Source organism: Eptatretus burgeri, chromosome 2 (genome assembly GCF_056783735.1).
Source record: "Eptatretus burgeri isolate ZD-2024b chromosome 2, Ebu_testis_v1, whole genome shotgun sequence".
Classification (NCBI taxonomy): Eukaryota; Metazoa; Chordata; class Myxini; order Myxiniformes; family Myxinidae; genus Eptatretus; species Eptatretus burgeri.
Window position 1 is genome coordinate 58,806,661 of NC_140962.1, and position 23,066 is coordinate 58,829,726.

At 43.4% G+C, this 23,066-nt stretch overlaps 1 protein-coding gene across 5 annotated transcripts in view; it reads left to right on the plus strand.

The window, feature by feature from the left end:
* Window positions 1-23,066, plus strand: part of PAPOLG (poly(A) polymerase gamma) — an 81,980-nt gene that overhangs the window by 26,347 nt on the left and 32,567 nt on the right. For all 5 annotated transcript variants that reach the window (XM_085869467.1, XM_085869468.1, XM_085869469.1 and 2 more), the window contains exons 8-10: window positions 17,693-17,782; window positions 17,935-18,073; window positions 18,186-18,258. In XM_085869467.1, coding sequence (XP_085725593.1) covers window positions 17,693-17,782; window positions 17,935-18,073; window positions 18,186-18,258 — 302 coding nt within the window. The remainder of the gene's footprint in view (window positions 1-17,692; window positions 17,783-17,934; window positions 18,074-18,185; window positions 18,259-23,066) is intronic.

The following is a 23,066-nucleotide window of genomic DNA, read 5'->3' on the forward strand; positions in this document are numbered from 1 at the left end:
ACGGTGACTCAACATTTGGCTGGTACAGCATGATTACATCAAGTCAACAAAGGTCACCAATAATAAATCTGGAGTTTGCCAAAGGCTGTGATCTCAAGATGTCACAGTCTGACCGAGAGCTCATACATTAAATGTCGTCTCAACAGGGATGTGAAATGTGCATTTTTTTTATTTTTATTTGAGATAACCGGGATGTAGCTCAGTTGTAACAATGTTCATACACCATGTCACTGAGATTATCTTATTCATGTATGATTAATGGGTATTGAGGGTGTTCCATGTACATAATGTCAACCCCCCCTCCCAGACACCCAAACCCAAAAGAAAATTTGGAGTTGACATTGCAGGCAAATTTTTTTTTTTTTTTACATACATACATACATACATACATACATACATACATACATACATACATACATACATACATACATACATACGGGAGAACAAGTATTTAATACACTGCCGATTTTGCAGGTTTTCCCACTTACAAATCACGTAGAGGTCTGTAATTTTTATCATAGGTACACTTCAACTGTGAAAGACGGAATCTAAAACAAAAAACCTGAAAATCACATTGTATGATTTTTAAAAAATAATTAATTTGCATTTTATTGCATGAAATAAGTATTTGATACATCAGAAAAACAGAACTTAATATTTGGTACAGAAAGAAACCTTTGTTTGCAATTGCAGAGATCAGACATTTCCTATAGTTCTTGACCAGGTTTGCACAGACTGCAGCAGGGATTTTGGCCCACTCCTCCATACAGATCTTCTCCAAATCCTTCAGGTTTCGGGGCTGTCGCTGGGCAACACAGACTTTCAGCTCCCTCCAAAGATTTTCTATTGGGTTCAGGTCTGGAGACTGGCGAGGCCATTCCAGGACCTTGAGATGCTTCTTTCGGAGCCACTTCTTAGTTGCCCTGGCTGTGTGTTTCGGGTCGTTGTCATGCTGGAAGACCCAGCCATGCCCCATCGTCGATGCTCCTGTTGAGGGAAGGAGGTTGTTGGCCAAGATTTTACCAAGAACAGGGCCAAGAGAACTCTCTGGAAAATCCTCTATTTCTCTTTGCCGACGACTCCACCCTCTGCCGTATCATCTGTCATCCCTCAGACCGGCAAGCAGCAGCTTCTTCGCTCACTGCAGATCTGGATAAAATCACAAACTGGTCCAACATGTGGAACATGTCTTTCAATCCAGACAAATCTCACTATGTCTCTTCGAAAGGACTGTTTAGAAACCCCCCCCCCCATCCACTTTCTCAACAATGCTCTGGAAGAAGTCTTTTCTTTCAAGCTTCTGGGTCTCACTATCTGCCATGACCTTTCCTGGGAAAGTCACATTTCCAACCTCGCCTCAAAAGCCAGTCGCCAACTGGGAATCCTCCGTCGTGCAAAGTCCTTCCTCGGCCCTCTTGAGCTCCTGACCACTTACAAAGCTTTTGTCCGTAGCCTGATGGAGTACTGCTCTCCCCTCTGGGCTGGTGCTCCTGCCTCCCATCTTTCTCGGCTTCACGCTGTCGAAACCAGAGCATTTAAGATCATCGGCATCTCCCACAATGAAGCTGAGTCTTTGGGCCTCTCACTCAATCACCGCAGGTTGGTCGGTGGTCTTTCTGTCTTCTACCGACTCCTCTCCAGCCTTGCCCCCCCCTGCTCTCTCTGCGATTTGTCCCCACCACATTTCCACAGGGCGCTCAAGGTCCGCCAACAACCCCCTTCTGGTAAAACTACCAAAATCACGAATCACTGCTCATCTTCACTCTTTCATTCCTCTTTTTTTTTTCCCTGCCTTTGGAATAAACTTCCTCACTCTATTCTTTTCCATTCTTCCCTCCAGGCTTTCAAAACAGCTGTTCACCACCACCTCTTATCTTCCCCCATCCAACTCCTCGATCTTTTTTACCCCCGATAATCCACCCAAGCCCACTTCCTTCAATTCCCCTGCTTTCCTTCCTGAAAGTTCCTGTAATGTCCATCTTCTCTTTGCCATGTTCCCAGTCTCATCCCCCTCCCTCTCCCTTCCACAGTTCACCTAATGTGTCTGTTCCCCACTGTTTTGTCCCTTCCACTCCCGCCCCTCTTGTCTCATGCCCCCTTGCTGTGAGTTGTGTGTTAGCTCTCATACGAGCCTCGACAATGTATACAAAAAAAATAAATAAAAGATCTCGCGATACATGGCCCCATCCATCCTCCGCTCAATACGGTGCAGTCGTCCTGTCCCCTTTGCAGAAAAGCATCCCCAAAGAATGATTTTTCCACCTCCATGCTTCACGGTTGGGATGCTGTTCTTGGGGTTGAACTCATCCTTCTTCCTCCAAACACGGCAAGTGGAGCTTAAACCAAAAAGCTCTATTTTGGTCTCATCAGACCACATGACCTTCTCCCATTCCTCCTCTGGATCATCCAGATGGTCATTGGCAAACTTCAGACGGGCCTGGACATGCGCTGGCTTGAGCAGAGGGGCCTTGCGTGCGCTGCAGGATTTTAATCCATGACGGCGTCGTGTGTTACTTATGGTTTTCTTTGATACTGTGGTCCCAGCTCTCTTCAGGTCATTGACCAGGTCCTGCCGTGTAGTTTTGGGCTGATCCCTCACCTCTCATGATCATTGAGGCTCCACGAGGTGAGATCTTGCATGGAGCCCCAGACCGAGGGAGATTGACTTATCTTGAACTTCTTCCATTTTCTAATAATTGCACCAACATTTGTTGCCTTCTCACCAAGCTGCTTGCCTATTGTCCTGCAGCCCATCCCAGCCTTGTGCAAGTCTACAATTTTGTCCCTGATGTCCTTAGACAGCTCTCTGGTCTTGACCATTGTGGAGAGGTTGGAGTCTGATTGATTGAGTGTGGACAGCTTTCTTTTATGCAGATAACGAGTTCAAACAGGTGCGGTTAATACAGGTAATGAGTGGAGAATGGGAGGGCTTCTTAAAGACAAAACTAACAGGTCTGTGAGTGCCGGAATTCTTGCTGGTTGGTAGGTGATCAAATACTTATTTCATGCAATTAAATGCAAATTAATTATTTAAAAATCATACATTGTGATTTTCAGAATTTTTGTTTTCGATTCCGACTTTCACAGTTGAAGTGTACCTATGATAAAAATTACAGACCTCTACATGCTTTGTAAGTGGGGAAAACCTGCAAAATCGGCAGTGCATCAAATACTTGTTCTCCCCACTGTACATACGTGGCTTCAGAAGGGTAACCAGAAATGGCCATTATTTTCTTTTGCCTCTGCAACTGATGCAATGACAACAGTTTGAGTGATTTTTCAATTATATTTTTTTCAGCTCACCTGGGTCTCATTAATTAAGCTCATTAATTTGTGTTTGGAATGAAAATGGAGAGATTGAGTTAATAAGAAGACTGAGGAAATTGTAAAAGGGGGCAGGGAAAAGGCAGGGATGTGGGGTTTCCCCGATCGGAATGGAAGGCTGGAGCGTTCCTTCATTCTTCGTGGGTAATTTGTAATGGCTGTATTTATAATCTCATTTCTGTAGAATGCTCAAGTTCTCACCGAGACGGGACTTAGTATTTATCCCCCCTTTTAATTTATTTTCATATATATATTTTTGTATGCACTGTCGAAGCTCGTATGAGAGCCAACACTCAAACGCACAACAAGGGGGGCAGGAAACAAGAGTGGCGGGAGAGGGAAGGGGGGGGGGAACTGGGGAACAGAGACATGAGGCAATCTGTGGGATGGGGTGGGGTACACAGGGTAAACAAGACTGACACTACAGGGACTTTCAGGAAGGAAAACAGGGAATTTGAATGAGGTTGGTTTGGGGTGGATTAGCGGGGGTGGAAAAGATCGTGGCTTTGAATGGGGGAAGACAAGAGATGATGAACAGCTGTTTCCAAAGACCTGGAGGGTAGAGTGCGATTGAAGAGTTTGGGAGTTTGTTCCAAATGTGGGGGAAAAAAAAGAATGAAAGAGTGAAGGTGAGCAGTGATTCTTGATTTTGGTAGTTTTACCAGAAGGGGGTTGCTGGCGGACCTTGAACGCCCTGCAGAAATATGGGGGGGCATATCTCAGACAGAGCGGGGTGGGGTTGGGTGAGGCTGGAGAGGAGATGGTAGAAGACACAAAGACCACTGGATCTGCCTGTGGTGAAAGACCCAATGACAGCCTCATCACGGAAGATACTAATGATCCTAAATGCTTTGGTTTTCACAGCATGAAGCTGAGAAAGATGTGAGGCAGGAGTACCAACTCAGAGGGGAGAGCATTACTCCATCAGGTTGTGGATGAAAGCTTTGTATGTGGTCAGCAGCTCAGGTGTGTCAAGGAAGGACTTTGCACGACGGTGGATTCGCAGTCGGCGACTGGCTTTGTGGGCCAGGTTGGAAATATGGCTTTCCCAGGAAAGATCATGGCAGATGGCGAGACCCAGAAGCTTGAATGAAAGGACTTCATCAAGAGGATTGTTGAGAAAGTAGATGAGGGTGAGGGTGAGTTTCCAGACGGTCTTTTCGGAGAGACATAGTGAGAGTGTGAGATTTGTCAGGATTGAAAGACATATTCCATGTGCTGGCCCAGTTTATGATTTTATCCAGATCTGCAGAGAGTGAAGAGGCTGCTGCATGCTGGTCTGAGGGATAGCAGAGGGTGGGGTCATCAGCAAAGAGATAGAGGATTTTCCAGAGTCGGAGAGATCATTGATGAAAACCAGAAAAAGAACAGGGCCCAGAACTCTGCCTTGAGGAACTCCAGCCTGGAGAGGAAGAGGGGATGAGAGAACTCCATTAAGGGCCACATGTTGTCTGCAACAGGAGAGGAAGTCTGCAAGTCATGAGTGGGGATGTCCTTGGATACCATGGGAAGAGTTTGATGAGCAGGGCAGGGTGCCAGACTATATCGAAGCTACTTTGGTAGAATTCTTATTCAATCGTCTCACAAAAGTCGAGGAGAACTTGCATGCCATTGCGATCTGTTGCAGCATGATTTTGACTTTCATGTGTAAATATTCTCGAGCTTGAGTTGATCGGGGGTTTTCTGGAACTGGGTGGAACCGGAAGAGAGAGACTTGTGGGTTGTTCGGTCACGGGTGGAATAGAGGGTTGACTCGAATTCCGAACGCCTCGGACGTTTTTTCCTTCCATGCTAAAGGTCTGTCTGATTGGCGTTTTGGGCGTGACCGACCACCATTTGTTGATGTCTATCAGACGCATTCCATGCTACAGAGATCATCTGTGCCTGATGTTGTGCTGAAAAGGGCAACTCTTATCGTGTGGAGTTTTGCTGGTAACGATTCTTCACTTGATATTGGCACCTTCGTGTGGCTCGTGTGAAAATGGAGCCCTTCTTTGCCTTTGTGGCAAAGACCTTGCACGTCTCGCATTGCCTTACGTGGGTTGGTGAAGCTCATCTGAAGAATCTGGAGTTAATTTCTCCTTGGTTCCTTCATCAACATTCCTGCCTTCAGCCCTGCCGGGTTTCAGAGGGCTATTAAGCTTCGTACTTCAGTAACTTACCATTCCCAAGACATTTTAACTCTTCAGACGTATTCCCGTCACTTATATGTTCACGACTGACCGCTGGCCAACGCCGATGCGGTGCCCGTTGATACAGTGCATCCTGTTACTCATTTTGCTGACCTCGGAAGAATGACGTACTGAGTCAACCCACCTGGTGTTAATTCAACAGCGTGAGAGGGGATCAAACCCATGACCCTGAGATCTTATGCCAGCACCTAGCTCCAGCAATGAATGTTCAGGTGAAATTTAGAAAATGAAAATTTTCCCCAAATATCACTTTCAGTTGCATCAGTTTTTTTGTTACAATATGGGTAGAATCACCCCCAGAATGCATATTTTGACAAATTTTTCAAAAATTTCTGTGAAAGCATACTCATGGACCCCCCCCCCAAGGAAAATCTCGTATTTTTTTTTTGTTTTGTTTTTTCTTCAAAACCTCTGCGGCTTCACCCATGCAATTGCAGTAGGCTTTTATACGGGTCTGAATTTGAAGTTTTCCAATCGGCGGAAGATTTCCCCATTGGTGCGAATCATTTTTTTCTGCTCACTCCTCTTTTCATCTCAAGTTTGCCCCAATACCCCCCTATTTGAGCAAATAATTTGTGGGTATGATGTTTTTTTTTTTTTAAGTGCCTGAGGATTACCCTGCAACACCAAAGCGGGCCAACGACAATGGCTTAAATTCCCAGTTGGATTCACAACTCGGTACTGCTTGCATTTTGCTAATGTGCTTTAGCAACAAAATGGTTTGTACCTTTTGGCTCTCCCTTATTTTCAACTCTGCAACTTATACCGCCGTATGTACCGGTGCCAGATGTCCGAGATACGCTACTCGTATAATGGCTTTCTCAGTTCCGTGGAACTCCCCTCACCTTCTCCATGCAGCTACTTTAACTGTGTGCTTAATGCTTGAAGGCTGAAATCTAAATTCGACCAAAACCTGTTGCATGTGCAGCAAAATGCACTGTCCCCTGCAACTTACCCCCCCCACCCTCCCCTCCCTGGTCAATTTTGATTTGACAACAAACCCGATGGAAACCTTTTTCTATCTGGTTTGTTGTCAAATTTTCCGAATGATGTCTGGTGAGCAGTGAGACTCATATACACATGTGGAATGGAAGGTGAGAGTGAGCTGTGAACATCATACTAAAGTACACATCTTTGTCTGTCTGTCTCTATATATCTTAGAGTTATGATGGAGGTTGTAGTGACTTAATTGTCCCCCTGCCCCTAATCCCCAAGGGTTTTTTTTTTTATTTTTTTATTTTTTATTTTTTTTTACCTTCGGCTGAATCCATGTTGAGTTCTATATCCATGTTAAAATAGCTCATAGTGGTGTTTTTCCAAGGCCGCAATGGCACTCGGAGAGCTTTCCTCTGCCAGGCTGAACAGTTTACGTTTTCTATCCCAATGATGGGCTGGATCTGCAAACGGACATTTTCCAAAATGGAATCTGCTTGTTCTCGTCACTAAACAAACTCGTGCACCGTTATTTTTTATTTTTTTTAATCCACCCCCCCCCCAAAACCTTTTTGAGATATCGTGCTATACAGTAAGACCCTGACATTCGTGGCGGATACATTCCTGAAAAATGATGTGAATGTCAAATCTGTGAATATTGGGGTATTGTTTCAATGGGAAAAAGCGGCATAGGTTCCTGGCGGTTCGTGATTCGTAAGAATTTTTTTTCATTTTAAAAACTGTCATGCACATGATTACAGTTTCATTAAAAATGCTTACAAAAAAAAATCAGGTACTTTTTCTAATTTTTATTTAAGATACAACTTAACTTTTGATGTAATGAAGAGTTAGAATCCAGTGAAATCCTCAGAGGATGCAGGATGAGGGTGCTGATGGTGTTGAGGTGGAGGGGCCAGAGCAGAAAACGAGCAAACAAAAATTTGGGTAATACAACTTATGAGTGTTGCAGGTTTCTTTGTGTAACTCCTTGTCTGGGAGCAAAACGTCATCCAACCTCCTCTTGACCGCTCCATCCCTGGGTTGACATATTGCAACCTTTCAGCAACTGCCCCCATATCCTGCAGCACCTCAGTCAGGAACTTGAGTCAGGTTGGGCCTTGTCACCTCTTCTTCCTCCTCACTGCCCTCCTCAGAAACCTTGATGGCCTCCAGCTCCTCCCCATGCAAGGTGATTAGCTGCTCCATATCGTCAATGCCTTTCTTTTCCTCCCATCTCCCATGCCTACCTGACAATGTTTCGCCTCTCTTCCGCATTGTCGGGGAAACTTCTGAAGTTGTAGACTGCTTGTGGCCATAGGTTTTTTACCAGCAAGCGTTTATGGTGGAGGCTTTCACTTCATCCAACTAGTCTTTGATGGCGCTGATACAGTGCACTATGTTGAGGTCCTTCTAACATTTCCCGACGGTAAGTTCGGGGTTGGATTTGATAGCGTCGAAGGTGTAGTGTAGTTTTTGAAGTTTTGAAAGTCAAGTGTAGTTTTGAAAGTCAAAATTACCCCTTGGTTGAGTGGTTGGATCAGGGTTGTGGTGTTGGGTGTCAGGAAGATTCGGGGTTGGATTTGATAGCGTCGAAGGTGTAGTGTAGTTTTTGAAGTTTTGAAAGTCAAGTGTAGTTTTGAAAGTCAAAATTACCCCTTGGTTGAGTGGTTGGATCAGGGTTGTGGTGTTGGGTGTCAGGAAGATGACCTCAGCATTAGGATGGACCACCTTCAGCACTTCAGGTGGCCAGGAGTGTTGTCCACCAGCAGGAGGACCTTGAAGGAGAGATTCTTTACTGCCAGGTACCTCTCCTTCAGGGACGAAACAGTTGTGGAACCAATCCTTGAAGATGGCAGCTGTTACCCACACCTTTATGCTGTCCCTCCAAAATATGGACAGAATGTGCTTATTGTTTGCACTTGAGCACGTGGGTTTGGGGAATGGTGCAGCATCATAGCTTTATTCATGCAGTCCCCTTTAGCATTGGTGCAGAGGAGAAGAAATACCTGGTTCTTTGCAGCTTTGAACCCTGATGCTGTCCTCTAGCTTTGAGATGAATTCTCGTGGACTTAAAAAAAAAATTGTTCTTTTTTTTCTTTTCATATATACAGTCAACCCCCGCTTCATCGCGGGTTTTCCCTTGGAACATAACTAATTTTTTTCTGCGGATTCCCCCAGTACATCGCCGTAATAATATATAAATTATAACGCGTGGTGCTCGACCAGTCACACAATGCAGGAGACAAAGTTTCGCTTGTGAACTTCGAATATTTTCTACGTTTTTTTCTCCAAGCCCCACGATGCCGCCCAAATGCCCTGCACCTTCTAAGGCTTCTGGCAAGGAACTGAAGCGCCAGAGGAAGGTCCTGGGACGCTCCAGGAGAAGGTTAAGGTGCTCAATATATGCTTCGGGAAGGAAAAAGGTTTGACGCCTTGGACGAGCACTGCTCGTACCCAGCCCCTCAAAACCTACCAGACCAGACGAGTCGATCTCCGGCACCTCAAACCCAATCACTGCCAAACCGACCAGACTAGACCAGTCGATCTCCGGCACCTCAAACCCAATCACTGCCAAACCGACCAGACCAGACGAGTCTTTTTTTTGGGGAGGCGTCCATTCATCGCGGATTTTCACTTAGCGTGGGGAGGTTTGGAACGTAATCCCCGTGAGAAACGGGATTACTGTGTATGTATATATGTATATATATGTATATATATATATATATATATCCCCCCCCCCCCACCACAACAGGCTGGTCTCATCTTCATTGAAGACCTGCTCTGGTACATACCCCTTCTCTGAGCTGCTTGAGTTGAGCAATGAAAGTTTTCGCTTCCTTGTGGTGCGCTGAGGCACACTCGGCTGTGAGCTTCACATTGTGGAGACCATACCGCTTCGTGATATGATCAAACCATACCCTGCTAGCTCTGAAGGGACTGGGGCCACTTCTATCTGCCTCACGAAGCACATCGCTCGTACCAACCAGATGATCGTACATACGCTTTGCCTTTTCATGAATCGGTTGTCCACTTGGTCACGTTTTTCTGGGTATTGTCCTCTAACCAGTCAGTCTTCTCCATTGTTTCTATGTAAACGCCCCTGACCTGGTTTACCATTTTGGCACTGGGTATGGCACTCGCCATGATACCTTCGTGAATTGCCTTCTCGGTTTATTTATTTTATGTTTTTTTTTTTTTTTTTTTTAATGCAAGGGACAGTCGACTCGTTCAGCCCATCATGACTGCCTACACAGGCCGTACTCTCACCTCTTGATAGTTGGTTCAGTTGCTCCACTTTCTCTCTCGGGCTCATCATTTTTTTTTTCTGCCTCTTGGTAGCAGATGCAAGTCCTGCACTACTCTTGTGTTTTGGACCTATGATCGAACAATGAGCGCAAAAAATGCATGAGCTTGAAGAATTGCAACGGGGAAAGAAGAAAGAATGAGACCCAGAACACGCTGCACATACGTAGCCGTGCAGGGGTGGGTAGTGTGACCATTTGTAGGGGAGGATGGTTTATGTTTGCGTAAGCTGCTTCGGCTGGTGGGAGATTGTTTTAAGCTACTTTGTGCACCCAAAAACTGCCAATGGTTTTAGTGCAGGGGCCGCAAAAGTAGAAGTGGGGGTCCGCGAATGTCGAATCCACGTTATGTCGGGGTTTCACGTTGTATCGTTTTTTGGCCCCATTTCTCGGTGGTGAAGAATCACTTAAAAAAAATTCCAGTATTTGAATCTTCACGGAAATCTAATCAATTAATCCTCATCACATAACCAACCTGTCTCCAAAATTTCATCCCAATCCATTCATAACTTTTTGAGATATCCTCCAGACAAACAGACAAAAAGATTAAAGAAATGGGTGAAAATGTAACCTCCGTCCATCTTTGGTGGTGGAAGTAAAAACCATAGTTGCATAAAGTATGTCACTGTCATTTTGAACTTGTTTGTGCAAAGCAATAATATGTATTGAGAAATATCAGCAGAAAATACACGCATACGTTTATCACAGAAAATCAACTCATGCAAGGGGCACTTCATCAGTTGGTGCACAGTTTGTTCTGGAAAATATATTTCCACAAATTGGAATCAAATTAGGCCTCGTTTGGTTTTCCAATATGGTGGCTGGCGTTCACCTGTTGTTGGTAATGAATGTTGGCTCGGTGAAAACCAACGAGTCGCAATTGGAAAAGTAAGCAATGGTCCAATGCAAATATACGATAGAGCAAGTTATAACTGCAGCAAGCAAGATCTTATCTGCCATTGGGGGTTTTGTCATCGTAGTATCGCAGTTTCATTGGATGTCATACGCAGATATAGACACGAAGAGTAGTGTTCATGCAGAAGCTTTCAGCCGTTTATTCATTCCCAAGAAAAGCTCCGTGAAACTGAAGGAATGTTTTGTGACGACAATATTTCAGAAGTGCATTACAGTTCCAATATAAATCAAACAAACAGGAAACAGACCTCAAATGGCGTGAAAATACGTTCTGCAAATGGCACGAATGTCCGTGACGTGCAATACTGTTGCATGAAATCACGTACAAAATACATTCCAATCTATCTTATTCCATGAAGTCTTCCAGTTGGCTACATCAAGAGATATACTGACCACTTTAATCCTCCTTAACGAGTAGCGCTTGTCTGTAGATAAAATGTAGAATGGGCCTGGTCACACTAATGGCTTCGTGGCTCGACATGGACCTCAAAACGCAGTACAAGCTTCGCAGAGTGATTTTTCGCTTGCAGCAGGTGTAAGCTTCCCAGAGAGCCTAAGCTTTTGGCTTCCCAGAATGCATCTGCATCAGTTCAGAGCTGTGCCCTGAACCTTCGCTCCAAACTCTGCCCAGAACATCCGCTCAGAGCATTAATGGTATTGTTGATCTTTACTGACATTACACAAGTTGCTAAGGAAGCAAGTGAGGTCACAAATGAGCAACCAAAGCTCTGCCTTGGAGGAGTTGCCTGTACAAACATTGCATGATTCTGTATTATTTCACAGATATAAGAAATTGGATGCTTCGCCAAAGTCGGCTTTACTTTACTGCACTTGTTGGGACGGTCCTTCCTTTAGTGTCTGTGTCTGTGTCTCTGTCTCGTCACACTTTCTCCTAAACAGTTGTGCAGAAATTCACTGAACTGAGTTGTGATCACCACATGGCAAGAAGGTGTGAGAGCATTGACACTTTTCACCCACACCTGCGTGGGGTCAAATGGTCAAATATCAAAACCTGCAATTATGGACATGTTTTAAAACTTTTTTTTTTTAATGAATCTGGATATTCATTCAGTATTGGGGAGCACATGGAATATGTAACGATTTTTGGGGTTTGACCCCCTGGTTCATTCAGGGTGGGAACTTTAGGTCACAGTGGTCAAAAGAGGAGAAAAAAAATTAACCCAAAATTTTTTTTTTCTTTTTTTCTTTTCCTGGTGGAATGTTTTGCCATCTTTCAACTTTGCTTTAGGTGGGAAGTGTGGGGATTTACTTTGATGATGGCATCACTTATGATTGTAATCTGATAACTTTTTGTGGAAAGGAACAAAAAATGATTTCATCCTGGAAGGACAACATGTTTCATAGAACAGGAGTGCCGATGATTAAAGAAAGAAAGACAGCCCCAAAGCTGAAACGTAGTAGACATGTAGGTCAGATAGGTATGTTTTCCTCGTCTTTTTTTTTCCCCCACATGGAGTACTTGCACAGTTATCTCCCCACTGCTATTTTAACATTTTCTTTCATCTGCACCTGTCAATGGCCCAAGCAATAAACATATCCACTTTTACCATGCCTTGAACTTGAAAATATTTGTCATTTGATTTTGTTAAGTTGTGTTTGACTTCTGGTGACATTCATTATCAGATTTCTCCAAACATCCCTAAGCCTGCACTGATTCTTAAAGCTCTGGCAGAGACTGCTTGTTTGCATCCTTCTCCTTCTCCTTCTCCTTCTCCTTCTCCTTCTCCTTCTCCTTCTCCTTCTCCTTCTCCTTCTCCTTCTCCTTCTCCCCAGTATGGTTTACTTCCCCAGGCTTTCATTTTCTGCACAGATGATGTGTCCAAAGTATGACAGTTTCAGCATCAGCGCCTCTAATATACATGGTTGTCTAATTTCTTCAATCGCTGATTTGTTTGTTCTTTGCAGTCCATGGAATCTTTAACATTCATCTCGAGCACCACATTTCAAAACTGTCTACCTTCTTTCTTTGTTTTTCACTGCCCATGACTCGCATCCATATATTACAACTGGAAATACCAAAGCATCCACCAGCCTCCTCTTGGTTTTTATTGGCACATGTTTGTGAATCCTGCCGTTGATGTTCGCCACAATGCTAACCGTCTCATTTCTCCTTCGCATGCTCCACTCTCATCAATCTTGGAACCCAGGGAGATTAAACTTTCCACTTTTTTCAAACAATGCTCTCAATCTGAATACATCCATCTTTTCAGTTTTCCCAAGATTTGTCTTTTTTAGTTTGTAAGCACTCAGTTGTGACTTTTTCCACCAATATGTTAATTCAATATTTGTTTGAGCACTCGGCCTCTTTCCTTTAAAGTTCAACTCTCAGCATTGTCGTCTTTTTTTTAATTTATTTTTTTAAACCAAAGGTAAGGAAATCGTACACTTTTATTTCTTAGATGTTTCTTTGGATTGTTGCCTTGAGCTTTGTACTCGGTGTGTTGCATGTTGAGTACAAACGGACATGTTTTTCAGTATTTGTGTTCGGTTATTGCCTCCGCCACCAAAAGCGGACGGAGGTTATGTATTCACTCTTGTTTTTGTCTGTGAGCAGGATATCTCAAAGAATTATTGACTGATTCGGACGAAACTTGGTGGACAGGTTAGGTGTGTCACAAGGATGAATTTATTAGATTTCGGTGAAGATTCGCTTCCAGATACTACAATGCTTACTGATTCTTCACCGTTGAAAGATGGGCCTAAAAATTATATATAGCACGTTATGTCAGAGTTATGGATGTATTCGGTCGACACTTGGTGGACGAGTTCAGTATCTAACAAGAATAAGGCGATTAGATTTTTTTGGTTAAAGTCTGATTCCATATCTGGCCTACCTTCCAGTGGGATGCAAAACGTAAACTGGTCAACCTGATGACGGTATGTGCTCTACCGAATGCTGTTAATTATCTTTTCCATTCTGTCCATGGGACAGGTAGGTTTATAATTTACCTGTCCAACTGTTCATACTGTGTGCATGTGGGGCAATATCTCACTTTGACGTCTTTGCCAGTGCACGGGTGTGGTTGGGTCTAAAAAAAATTTCCCCTCTATCGCGTATCATCACTGTGGCTTCGCACGAAAAAGAGCTACATTTGAGGTGAAGCGGTTTTTTTTTTTTTTTTTTGTATTAAAAATTCGGGTGGTAAAATTGACCTTCCTTTCGGACAAATTCATTGAGGTTTTCACTTGTCCGATGGCCAAAATTGCTTGTCCCGGACAGTCGGATAACCATTCATGTTGAGCTATTGTGGTATGACGTAGCAGCAGCCTTGTGATATTCCTTCCAAATTATCCCAATAACATCTCTTTAGCCCCCACATAACTTGACCTCACCATGTCACTGAATAGCTGCATTGGAGTCTGAGCTCTCCTTGTTCACTGTATTATTTTGGCAATTTGTTGACTATGTGGTTTGAGCAGTGCAAATTGATGTCCTTGCAATCTCTAAACATCTATCTCTTCTGGAATGGGGCTATATACAGAAGTCTTCAGATGACAGAGTGGTCCGTGTCTTGAACAAATACTGAGTGACTGCGATGCATACCTTGTATGATATGTTATCCTTGTTTTGCATAAACTACATAACAAAAGTTTGTTCAACATTGGAGATTTTATTGTTCTGAGTTGGAAGGTGGACGCTTGTAAACTGTATTAAGAAAAGTCTAAACTATACAGTACTGGCCGCTCCAGATGAAATGCCATGATTTTATCGATATAATAAGGAATTATTTTTGACACAAACACAAATGTACCACTATACAGAGAGAAGTAAGGTTTCTCTAATCTAAGGGATATGTTCAGTCTGACCACCCAAAGTAAGCATAACATGTATCGCTATATCCGTATGCACATGTTGTCCATAACTTTTCCCAAAGTGCCTCAGCTAATGCAGCATGTGCCATCCCGGATCACTGTTTTCAGGTCATCGACAGTCCCGGGGGCATCTTGTAGAATTGCGCCTTAAGTAACCCCCATCAGAAGAAATCGTACGGATTTCGGTCTGGCCTCATCGATGGCCAGGCGATGCCTTCGTCATAGCATGCAAGGAAACTGTTTGAGATGACCCTGCCACCAAGTCAGGATGGAGGTAATCCGAGAACATTTACCTGTGGTGGATCGGCCTGCTTCGTCCTGTTGAAAACACTGGCGTGTCGTTGGAAAATGTTGGTGTCACAATTCTACCAGGAAGGATGTCTTGCATTTCCAAGCATTCATTCGCTTCGACACAACCATTAAAAAGAAGTGCAATTTTGTTCCCTGTTTGGAGACTGCACATGAAATGGAACATGAAACAAAAGTTTAGACTCTCTAAAGTGGTACACCTTTTATGTTTGTGTCAATAATAAATTTGTTCAATCAGCGGGTAATCTGGACAGGAATACCCTTCTCGGCCCACCTTTGGTGGGCAATGTGTGGCGTGTAGTACAATCTTGGAGATGCACTCTCTGATTTTAAATTTTTTTATTGATCACAACATACAGTTCTCCATATCGTAAGATTAAAAAAGATCATTTGTATTGCCGATTACCACCAAAGGTGGTGCTATTTATACCACATGTCTATTTTTGGAGTTTTGGTGACATCCACGCTTGCTCCATTATAGTAAGATTTTGGAATTTCGTGTTCAACACACCTTTCTGTTTTTGTATGTCGTGTATGCAGATGTGTAAAAACTCATTTATGACCTTTGATGACTTTGTCTGAACTGTTGCTGTGTTGATATTGATGTTTATTTCTCATGCTTCATTCATTTGATTTGAGCCATGAGCATAATTTTAAAACATATCTTCCACGAGCCATACACAAAGCAGCTGATGTACGTACAGTACAACACTATACGTACACAAAAGACATCTTCCACGAGCCAGGAACATGAGATAAATCTTTGGTGGTGGAGGTAAAAATCACAGAACAATCAAAAAGTATCCAAAAATAAAAACGAATGAAAAATCAAATGCAGGTGAGCGACCTGAGAGAATGTGGAAGCACGGTTCGTATGCTTACACAATGTGTTAGCACGCCCTGCTCCTGTGTGTGTCTGTGTCTGTGTCTGTGTCTGTCTGTCTGTGTGTGTGTGTGAGATGTATGGCTTAATTTTGATCTCATCACAATCTCAGATAGTGCTATCACAAAGTAGTCACACCCCTTGACTTTTGTTGATACAGCCTGAATTAAAAATGTATTAAATTGATATATATATATATATATATATATATATATATATATATATATATATATATCTATATATATATATATATATATATATATATATATATATATATATATATATATATATATATATATATATATATCTTTTATAATTTTCTTTTGTCGCCGATCTACACATAATACCCTATAATGTCAAAGTGGAATTGTTTTGTTCGAAATTTTACAAAAGTATTTAAAAATGAAAATCTGAATTGTCTTGAGTCAAGTATTCAACTCCTTTGCTGTGTCGCTCCAAATTGAGCTCAGGTGTATCCAGTTTCCTTTGATTATCCTTGAGATGTCAACAATATGATTGGAGTCTACCTGTGGCCATGATTGGACATGATTTAGAAACACACACATTTCCATATGGTCCCACAGTTGACAGTGAATGTCAGAGCAGAAATGCCACCATGAAGTCCAAGGAATTGTCTAGAACTTTTTCGATAAAATTGTGAGGAGGCATAGATTTAGGGATGGGTATAAGCCAATATGTAGAGTTGAAAGCTTCCAGGATCACAGTGTGCTCCATCATTAGGAAATGGAAAGAATATGGTACTACCCAGACTCTTCCTGGAGCTGGCAGTCTGACCACACTGAACAACTGGGCAAGAAACACCTTGGTCAGGGAGGTGACCAAGAACCCAATGAGCACTTTGACAGAACTACAGAGTTCCTTTGCTGATATCCTAGAACCTACTGGAAGGACAACCGTCTCTGCAGCACTTCTCAAATCTAGGTTTTATGGGAGAGTAGGCAGAAGGAAGCCACTCATTCGAAAATGGCACAGACAGCATGCCCAGAGTTTGCAAAAATGCATGTGAAAGACTGAGGGAATGAGGGAAAAGCTTCTGTGGTCTGAGATGACAATTAAAATCTTTGGCCTGAATGCAAAGTTCTGCGCTTGGTGGAAACAGAGCACAGCTCAGCCATCTAACATCATCCCAGCCATGAAGCACAGTGGTGGCAGCATTATGCTAAAGGGATGCTTTTCAGCGGCAGGAACTGTAGATTTGTAAGGATAGAGGGAACACTGAATGGAGCCAAATACAGGCAAATCCTTGAGGAGAACTTGCTTCAGAGTGCAAAAGACCTTTGACTGTGGTGAAGATTTATATTCCAACAGCACAATGACCCCAAGCATATAGCCAAAGCAACACTGGAATGGCTTCAGAATAAGAACGTGACTTGAATTCCATTGAGAATCTGTGGAGACTTGAAGATTGCTGGGAGAGCAATACTCCATCAGGCTGCAGACGAAAGCTTTGTATGTGGTCAGGAGCTCAGGTGTGCCAAGGAAGGACTTTGCAAAACAGAGGATACCCAGTCGGTGACTGGCTTTGGAGGCCAGCTTGGCAGAGATTGAGCAAATCTTCAAGGAAGAATGGGAGAAAATCCCATAATCCAGATATACTCCAGAAGACTCGAAGCTATAATCACCACCAAAGGTGCTTCTCCAAAGTATTGACTCTGGGCTTAATATTTGTGTAGATTAGATTTTTTTTTTGTTTCATTTTCATTCAATTTGGAAAACTTTCGAAAAACATGTTTTCAATTTGTCGTTGGTAGGGTATTTTGTGTATATTGGTGACCATTTTAAATTTATTCCATTTTGAATTAATGGTGTAACATAACATGTGACAAAAGTTGAGTGGTGTGAATACTCTCAGAAGGCACTGTGTACATGTGTCGAAGTAAGAGATTTCTCCATTTTCAAAAACCGTTCTCTATTCTCTTTGTGTTGTCAACGTATTTGATGCATCTTTGTGTTTTGTTTTTTTGTTCTCCTTTCTTCAGGTTGTCGGGTTACTGATGAGATTTTGCACTTAGTACCCAATGTTGAAAACTTCAGGATGGCACTAAGAGCGATAAAGCTTTGGGCAAAACGTAAGTCTGGTTCATTATCTCTTGATAACCAGTGTAACACACGAGAATCTTTTTCATTGTTTTTTCTCTTAGCTTTGTCTTTTTTTTTTTTTCTTTAATAAAAAAATTAATCCATACTTAAATCTGTATTCGAATCCCTTTTTTGCTTGAAGGACGAGGAATTTACTCAAATATGTTGGGGTTTCTGGGTGGTGTGTCTTGGGCGATGCTAGTGGCGCGCACCTGCCAACTTTATCCGAACGCCATTGCTTCCACACTTGTGCACAAGTTCTTCCTTGTCTTTTCAAAGTGGTGAGTGCTTTTGGCCTTGTTAAATGTGCCTTGTTCGTGCATATCTGGGTTTTCTTTTTTTGAGGCTGGTGTGATGCTTCTACCGTCGTCCATTTATGCCTTTCTTTTTCAGGGAGTGGCCAAAGCCGGTTCTGTTGAAACAGCCAGAGGAGTGCAACCTCAGCCTGCCTGTGTGGGATCCAAGGGTATATCACCATTTGTTATTTTCACGTCTTCTTAAAAAAAAAAATTTTTTTTTGCTTTGTAGTATTTTGCTTGCTGGTCCTTAGTCATCATGTGGCATGTGTTTATTCACAAAGGAATGTGTCACTCTCTCAAAATCCACCCCTCTGTTGATGTCCACTCCTTTGTATTTAAAAAAAAAAAAAAAAACTTTTTACTCTTTATTTATTTCTATACAAAATCTCGGCTTATGGATGACAGATTAACACAGTAATTTGAGGTGGTTGAACAGCACCGGACATAAGTTGATGACCTTGTGCCTTTTGTCTGTGCAAAATGCTTATTTATTTATATGCAGCCTGTTGCTACTTGGCTGCATCATTTTCTGGGATCGTGGCTGTGCCACTGAAACAGCGCCCCTGTCATCAGTCAGCTGGTACTCGTTTTCTGACCTCGGAAGGATGGCAAGCTGAGTCAACCCTACCCGGTGTTAATTCATCAGCATGACAGGGCTTTGAAATCAAGACCCAATGATCTTAATCCAGCTATCCTCACCATTAAGCCAACACCAGGCTTTGCAAAATGTGAATGATGTTGAGAGCTTTTGATTCTGCATTATCCAGCAGTTGAAGGTGCAGCTGCGATTCTCGCCCATAGAGGAGAGGCCACCAAAACTGTTGAGTTGGATAGTTACACTCTGACATCCCTTTTGCTGACCCTCCAATCAACTGAACCACCTTCGTTTGTGGAAACAGGCTGCGATGAAGCTGTTGAAAGGGGTAAACCTCGTAAGATCTGTGGCATCCGTGTTTAACTTTTCAAGGCTGGTGGAAATGCTGTACTAGTTTTGTTGCATTCAGTTCTGTGCTCTGTTTGGAGCATAGGTATCATCGCAACTGACTGGAAGAGGGGCCTTGTTGTCCCTCTCTGGAAAGGGAAGGGTGATTAGCAGGACTGCCTACCGAACGGTGATGCTGCTCTCAGTTCCAGGCAAGGTCTTTGCTCGGATAATTATTGACAAGGTTCATCACCATCTGCTTGAGCACGAGCATTCCAGAGCAATTTGGCTTTATACCAAAGAGGTCAACGATTGATTTTAACTTTGCTCTTCGGGTCCTCAACAAACGCAGACGGGAGTTTCGGCAGGGGCTGCTCGCAGCCCATGTTGAACTCCGCAAAGCGTTAGATTCAGTGAATCGGGATGCCCTTTGGAGGGTTCTCGGTCTTCGTTGAGGTGCCATCAAAACTGATCAATCTGATTTCTGAACTATGTTCTGGTACAGAGTGCTGTGAGATGTGGTGTTTCCATCTCCGACTTATTTCCAGTTGTTATTGGAGTTTGTTTGGGGTGTGTGCTGGCCCCACACATTTCAGCGCTTGTATGGACTGGATTCTGGGGAGGGTGTCTGAGAGCCCAAGCTGTGGTGCATAGTTTTGGCATGTCAAGATCTATGATCTTGATTTTGCAGATGATGCAAACATCTTTGAAGAGATACTGGATATCCTGACGGAGTCCCTCGACGTGCTGAATGAGGAGTTTGTGCTGCTGGGATTATGGGTTTCATTGGTCAAAACTAAGATACAGGCTTTCACTGACATCCTGGATGCTGCAATCTTGTCTGTACCTGTTTGTGGTGAGGATGTTGAGGTCATAGAGAGATTCACTTCTCTTGGCAGTGATATTCATGTCTCCACCCGTGAAGGATTTGAGATGGAGACAACTCCTTTCGTACCATGTCTCATGGTGGAATCTTTGGCTATCGCTGCTCAGACTGTCCAACGAGTGGTTGCTGAGAGGGACTCAGATGGGATTTGTTACCTGTGTAGTCCATGAGCATCAGCTGTGGATGTATGGACATGTGGCTTGTTTTCCACATTCTTTCAGCGAGGGAGCTTCATAAGTGGAGGAGGCCAACGAGCTGACCATATCTTTATGATTGCAGTAAGTTGATGGGCGAGGCATCTGCCTGGAGGATGGCCAGACGGAGGCCCCTGTAGTACCGGTGGAGAGTGGACGCAGCAACGCGCTGCTCCAGCGCATGCTTCCATTCCTGACCTGAGCTGATACTGATATTGCCAAATGATTCACTGAAAGTTGATCTCTCTGACATCCTCCCCAGAATCCAGTCCATACAAGCACTGAAAAATGTTGGGCCAGTGCACACCTGGTATAGCCACTCAAAGTAACTGGTCCAGCAGGCCTTCACTTCTGTCTCCTTGGCCAAGAGCTCACCATGCTTCAGTCTATCTGCAGTCCATCGAGGAATGGGCTTGGAGGAACACAATGCATGGATTCTTCTAAGCAGGACGAGAATCACTTGACCACAGGTGATGCTGTACTCCTTCACAGATTCCTTGCACATTGGCCTCCTTGTCCACCCTCAGTGCATGTTCAGTTTTATGCCTCTTCTTCCTGAACAGCTCAACTCTTCCATTAAGCCTGGCCCTCGAAATGCTCAATCGTATCCAGTGTCCCTTCGGAGACAAAGTTGTTCGCCTGAACAGGGGTTCCAAGAAATCCATCGGCAACATCAAAGATGGTCGTCTTGAAGGCACTCCACGAATCTTTAGGATTCCCCAAAACACCCAGACCCCCCCCCCCAACCGCCAAAAAAAAAAAAAAAAATCCCTACTCTGCCTTTTCACAAACTCCTCAGCTTCCCTGTCATCCTTCAGCTTGCCAATATCCATCCTTGGGTGGGATGGTACCATTCTCTTGGACTTGAGCTGCAACTTCAAAGTTACTGCAACAAGCATGTGGTCATTCTTGAGGAACTGAACACTTTGGTAGACCTTGCAGTTATGGAGCATCCTCCAGTGACCATCAACGAGCACATGGTCAATCTCCTTTGCTACAACACCAGTGCTGGAATGCAAAGTCCAGAGATGAGCCTGTGGGTGCTGAAATCATTAACCAGCCACCCTAAGTCCACGACTTCTTGCAAAGTCAAGAAACTTGGTGCAATTCTGGTTCAAAGTTCCAGACCCGTGGAGACCAACACATGTCTTGACCATCCCTGTCATTGCCAGTTGATTCTTTGAAATCCCCCAAGACTCAAAGAGTATCTCGCTTGGGGCACTGATCAACCACAAACGTGAGTGCGGCATAGAATGCCTACTTCACAGTGAGGTCACTCGCCTTAGTCGAAGCATATACAGAGACAAATTGCACCGAGGAGAGACAAATCCTCAGTCTTGTAATACGCTTGTTGACCAGTTACCTTTATTATCATGGGACTTAGCTTATTGGACACAACTACAGGAAATCCTTGGGCATGGCAATTATCAGAGTGATCAGACAAGTCGTAGTTGTAACCACCTGCCATGATCTCACCACTATCCAGTCTCCAAACCTCAGAGAGAGAGAGAGAGTTGCAAAACCCATGTTCGAACGCTGGAGCTCAGATGATGGCAGAGACAGATGATCATCCTCTTCAGGATACTACATTCCAGGCACCCACCCGAAGGGACTTCCTCGGGTTAACCCGAGGAGACTGCTGTTGGGGTGTTGCTGAGGTGTCGTCGACCAAACACACACCACCTCAACCCGACCCAGGAAGGTTACCCTGTGCTTTTCCTCCTATACTCCTACAGAGGAGAACATTATGCATTTTTGCTAAGCACAAATAACTTGTAGATGGTGATAAGTTCAGATTCCCTAAAGAGAGTTGGGACAGGGTTGGGTTGGCAGATCATTTTACTTTCATATAAACTATGTATTTTGTACAACATAACTTTGGCCATGTGTAATCATGCATTAGTCCATTAAAATTGTCTTCTAAAAATTATGGAGCAAGATTAAATGCTGGTAAAACTGAACAAACATTGTTTTATGTATGTTATTATGGACATAAAATTATGATTTAAAAAAGGAGAAGCAATATTAAAGATACCATGAACGAGTGAGTGCCCGCGTTGGACTGAGTCTGAAATGGGGGCTTATGGATTTGGTCTCGATTTTTCTTGTGTGTGCGTCCACAACCATACCTCGGTCATGTATGGACAGATTTTATTCGTACTTGGCACAAAGACAACAAATGATGGTGTACATATTCACATCGTTTTGTTTCGCAATGCGATCAAAGATGGCCGACTGGCAGTCGCTTTAGTTGTAAAAAAAACCCCACAACAACCCGGTGTTGAACACGTCCTCAACCATTTCTTGGACATGCATTTATCGATGTTGTTCAAAATTGGCACACAGTTAATGAATGATGCTTCACCTATGCATATTATTGTTTTTTTTTTTTTCCCCAAGATCAGATACAAGATGGCCGACTGGTGGCCATTTTGTTGCTGAAATGTGTCCCCAATCATTTCTCGGACACGCATGGTCTGATTTTGTTCAAACTTGGCACAGGCACAGTACAGGATAGCATACACGTGCACCTCACTTTATTTTGCGATCTGATCAAAGATGGCTGACTGGTATACTGGTGGCCATTTTAGTTAAACAAACAAACAAAAAAAACAACCCGGTTTCGAACGCGTCCTCAACCATTTCTCAGATATGCATTTTCCGATCTTGTTCAGACTTGGTACACGATGAGGAATGATGGCTTGCATCGGGTTTACTGGCGGCCATTTTGTTACTTAAATGTTTCCTTAACCATTTCTCAGACATGCATGGTCTTTTTTTTTGTTCAAACGTTCTATAGGCACAGTACATGATGGCATACACGTTACGTGCACCTCACTTTATTTTGTGATCCGATCAAAGATGGCCGGCTGGTAGGCTGGTTTCTATTTTGGTTGTACACGAATATGGGATAGTCCTTTAACTCTGTCCAGCAAAATTTCTAAAACAACGGGGGCTTTGACATTTTGTCTT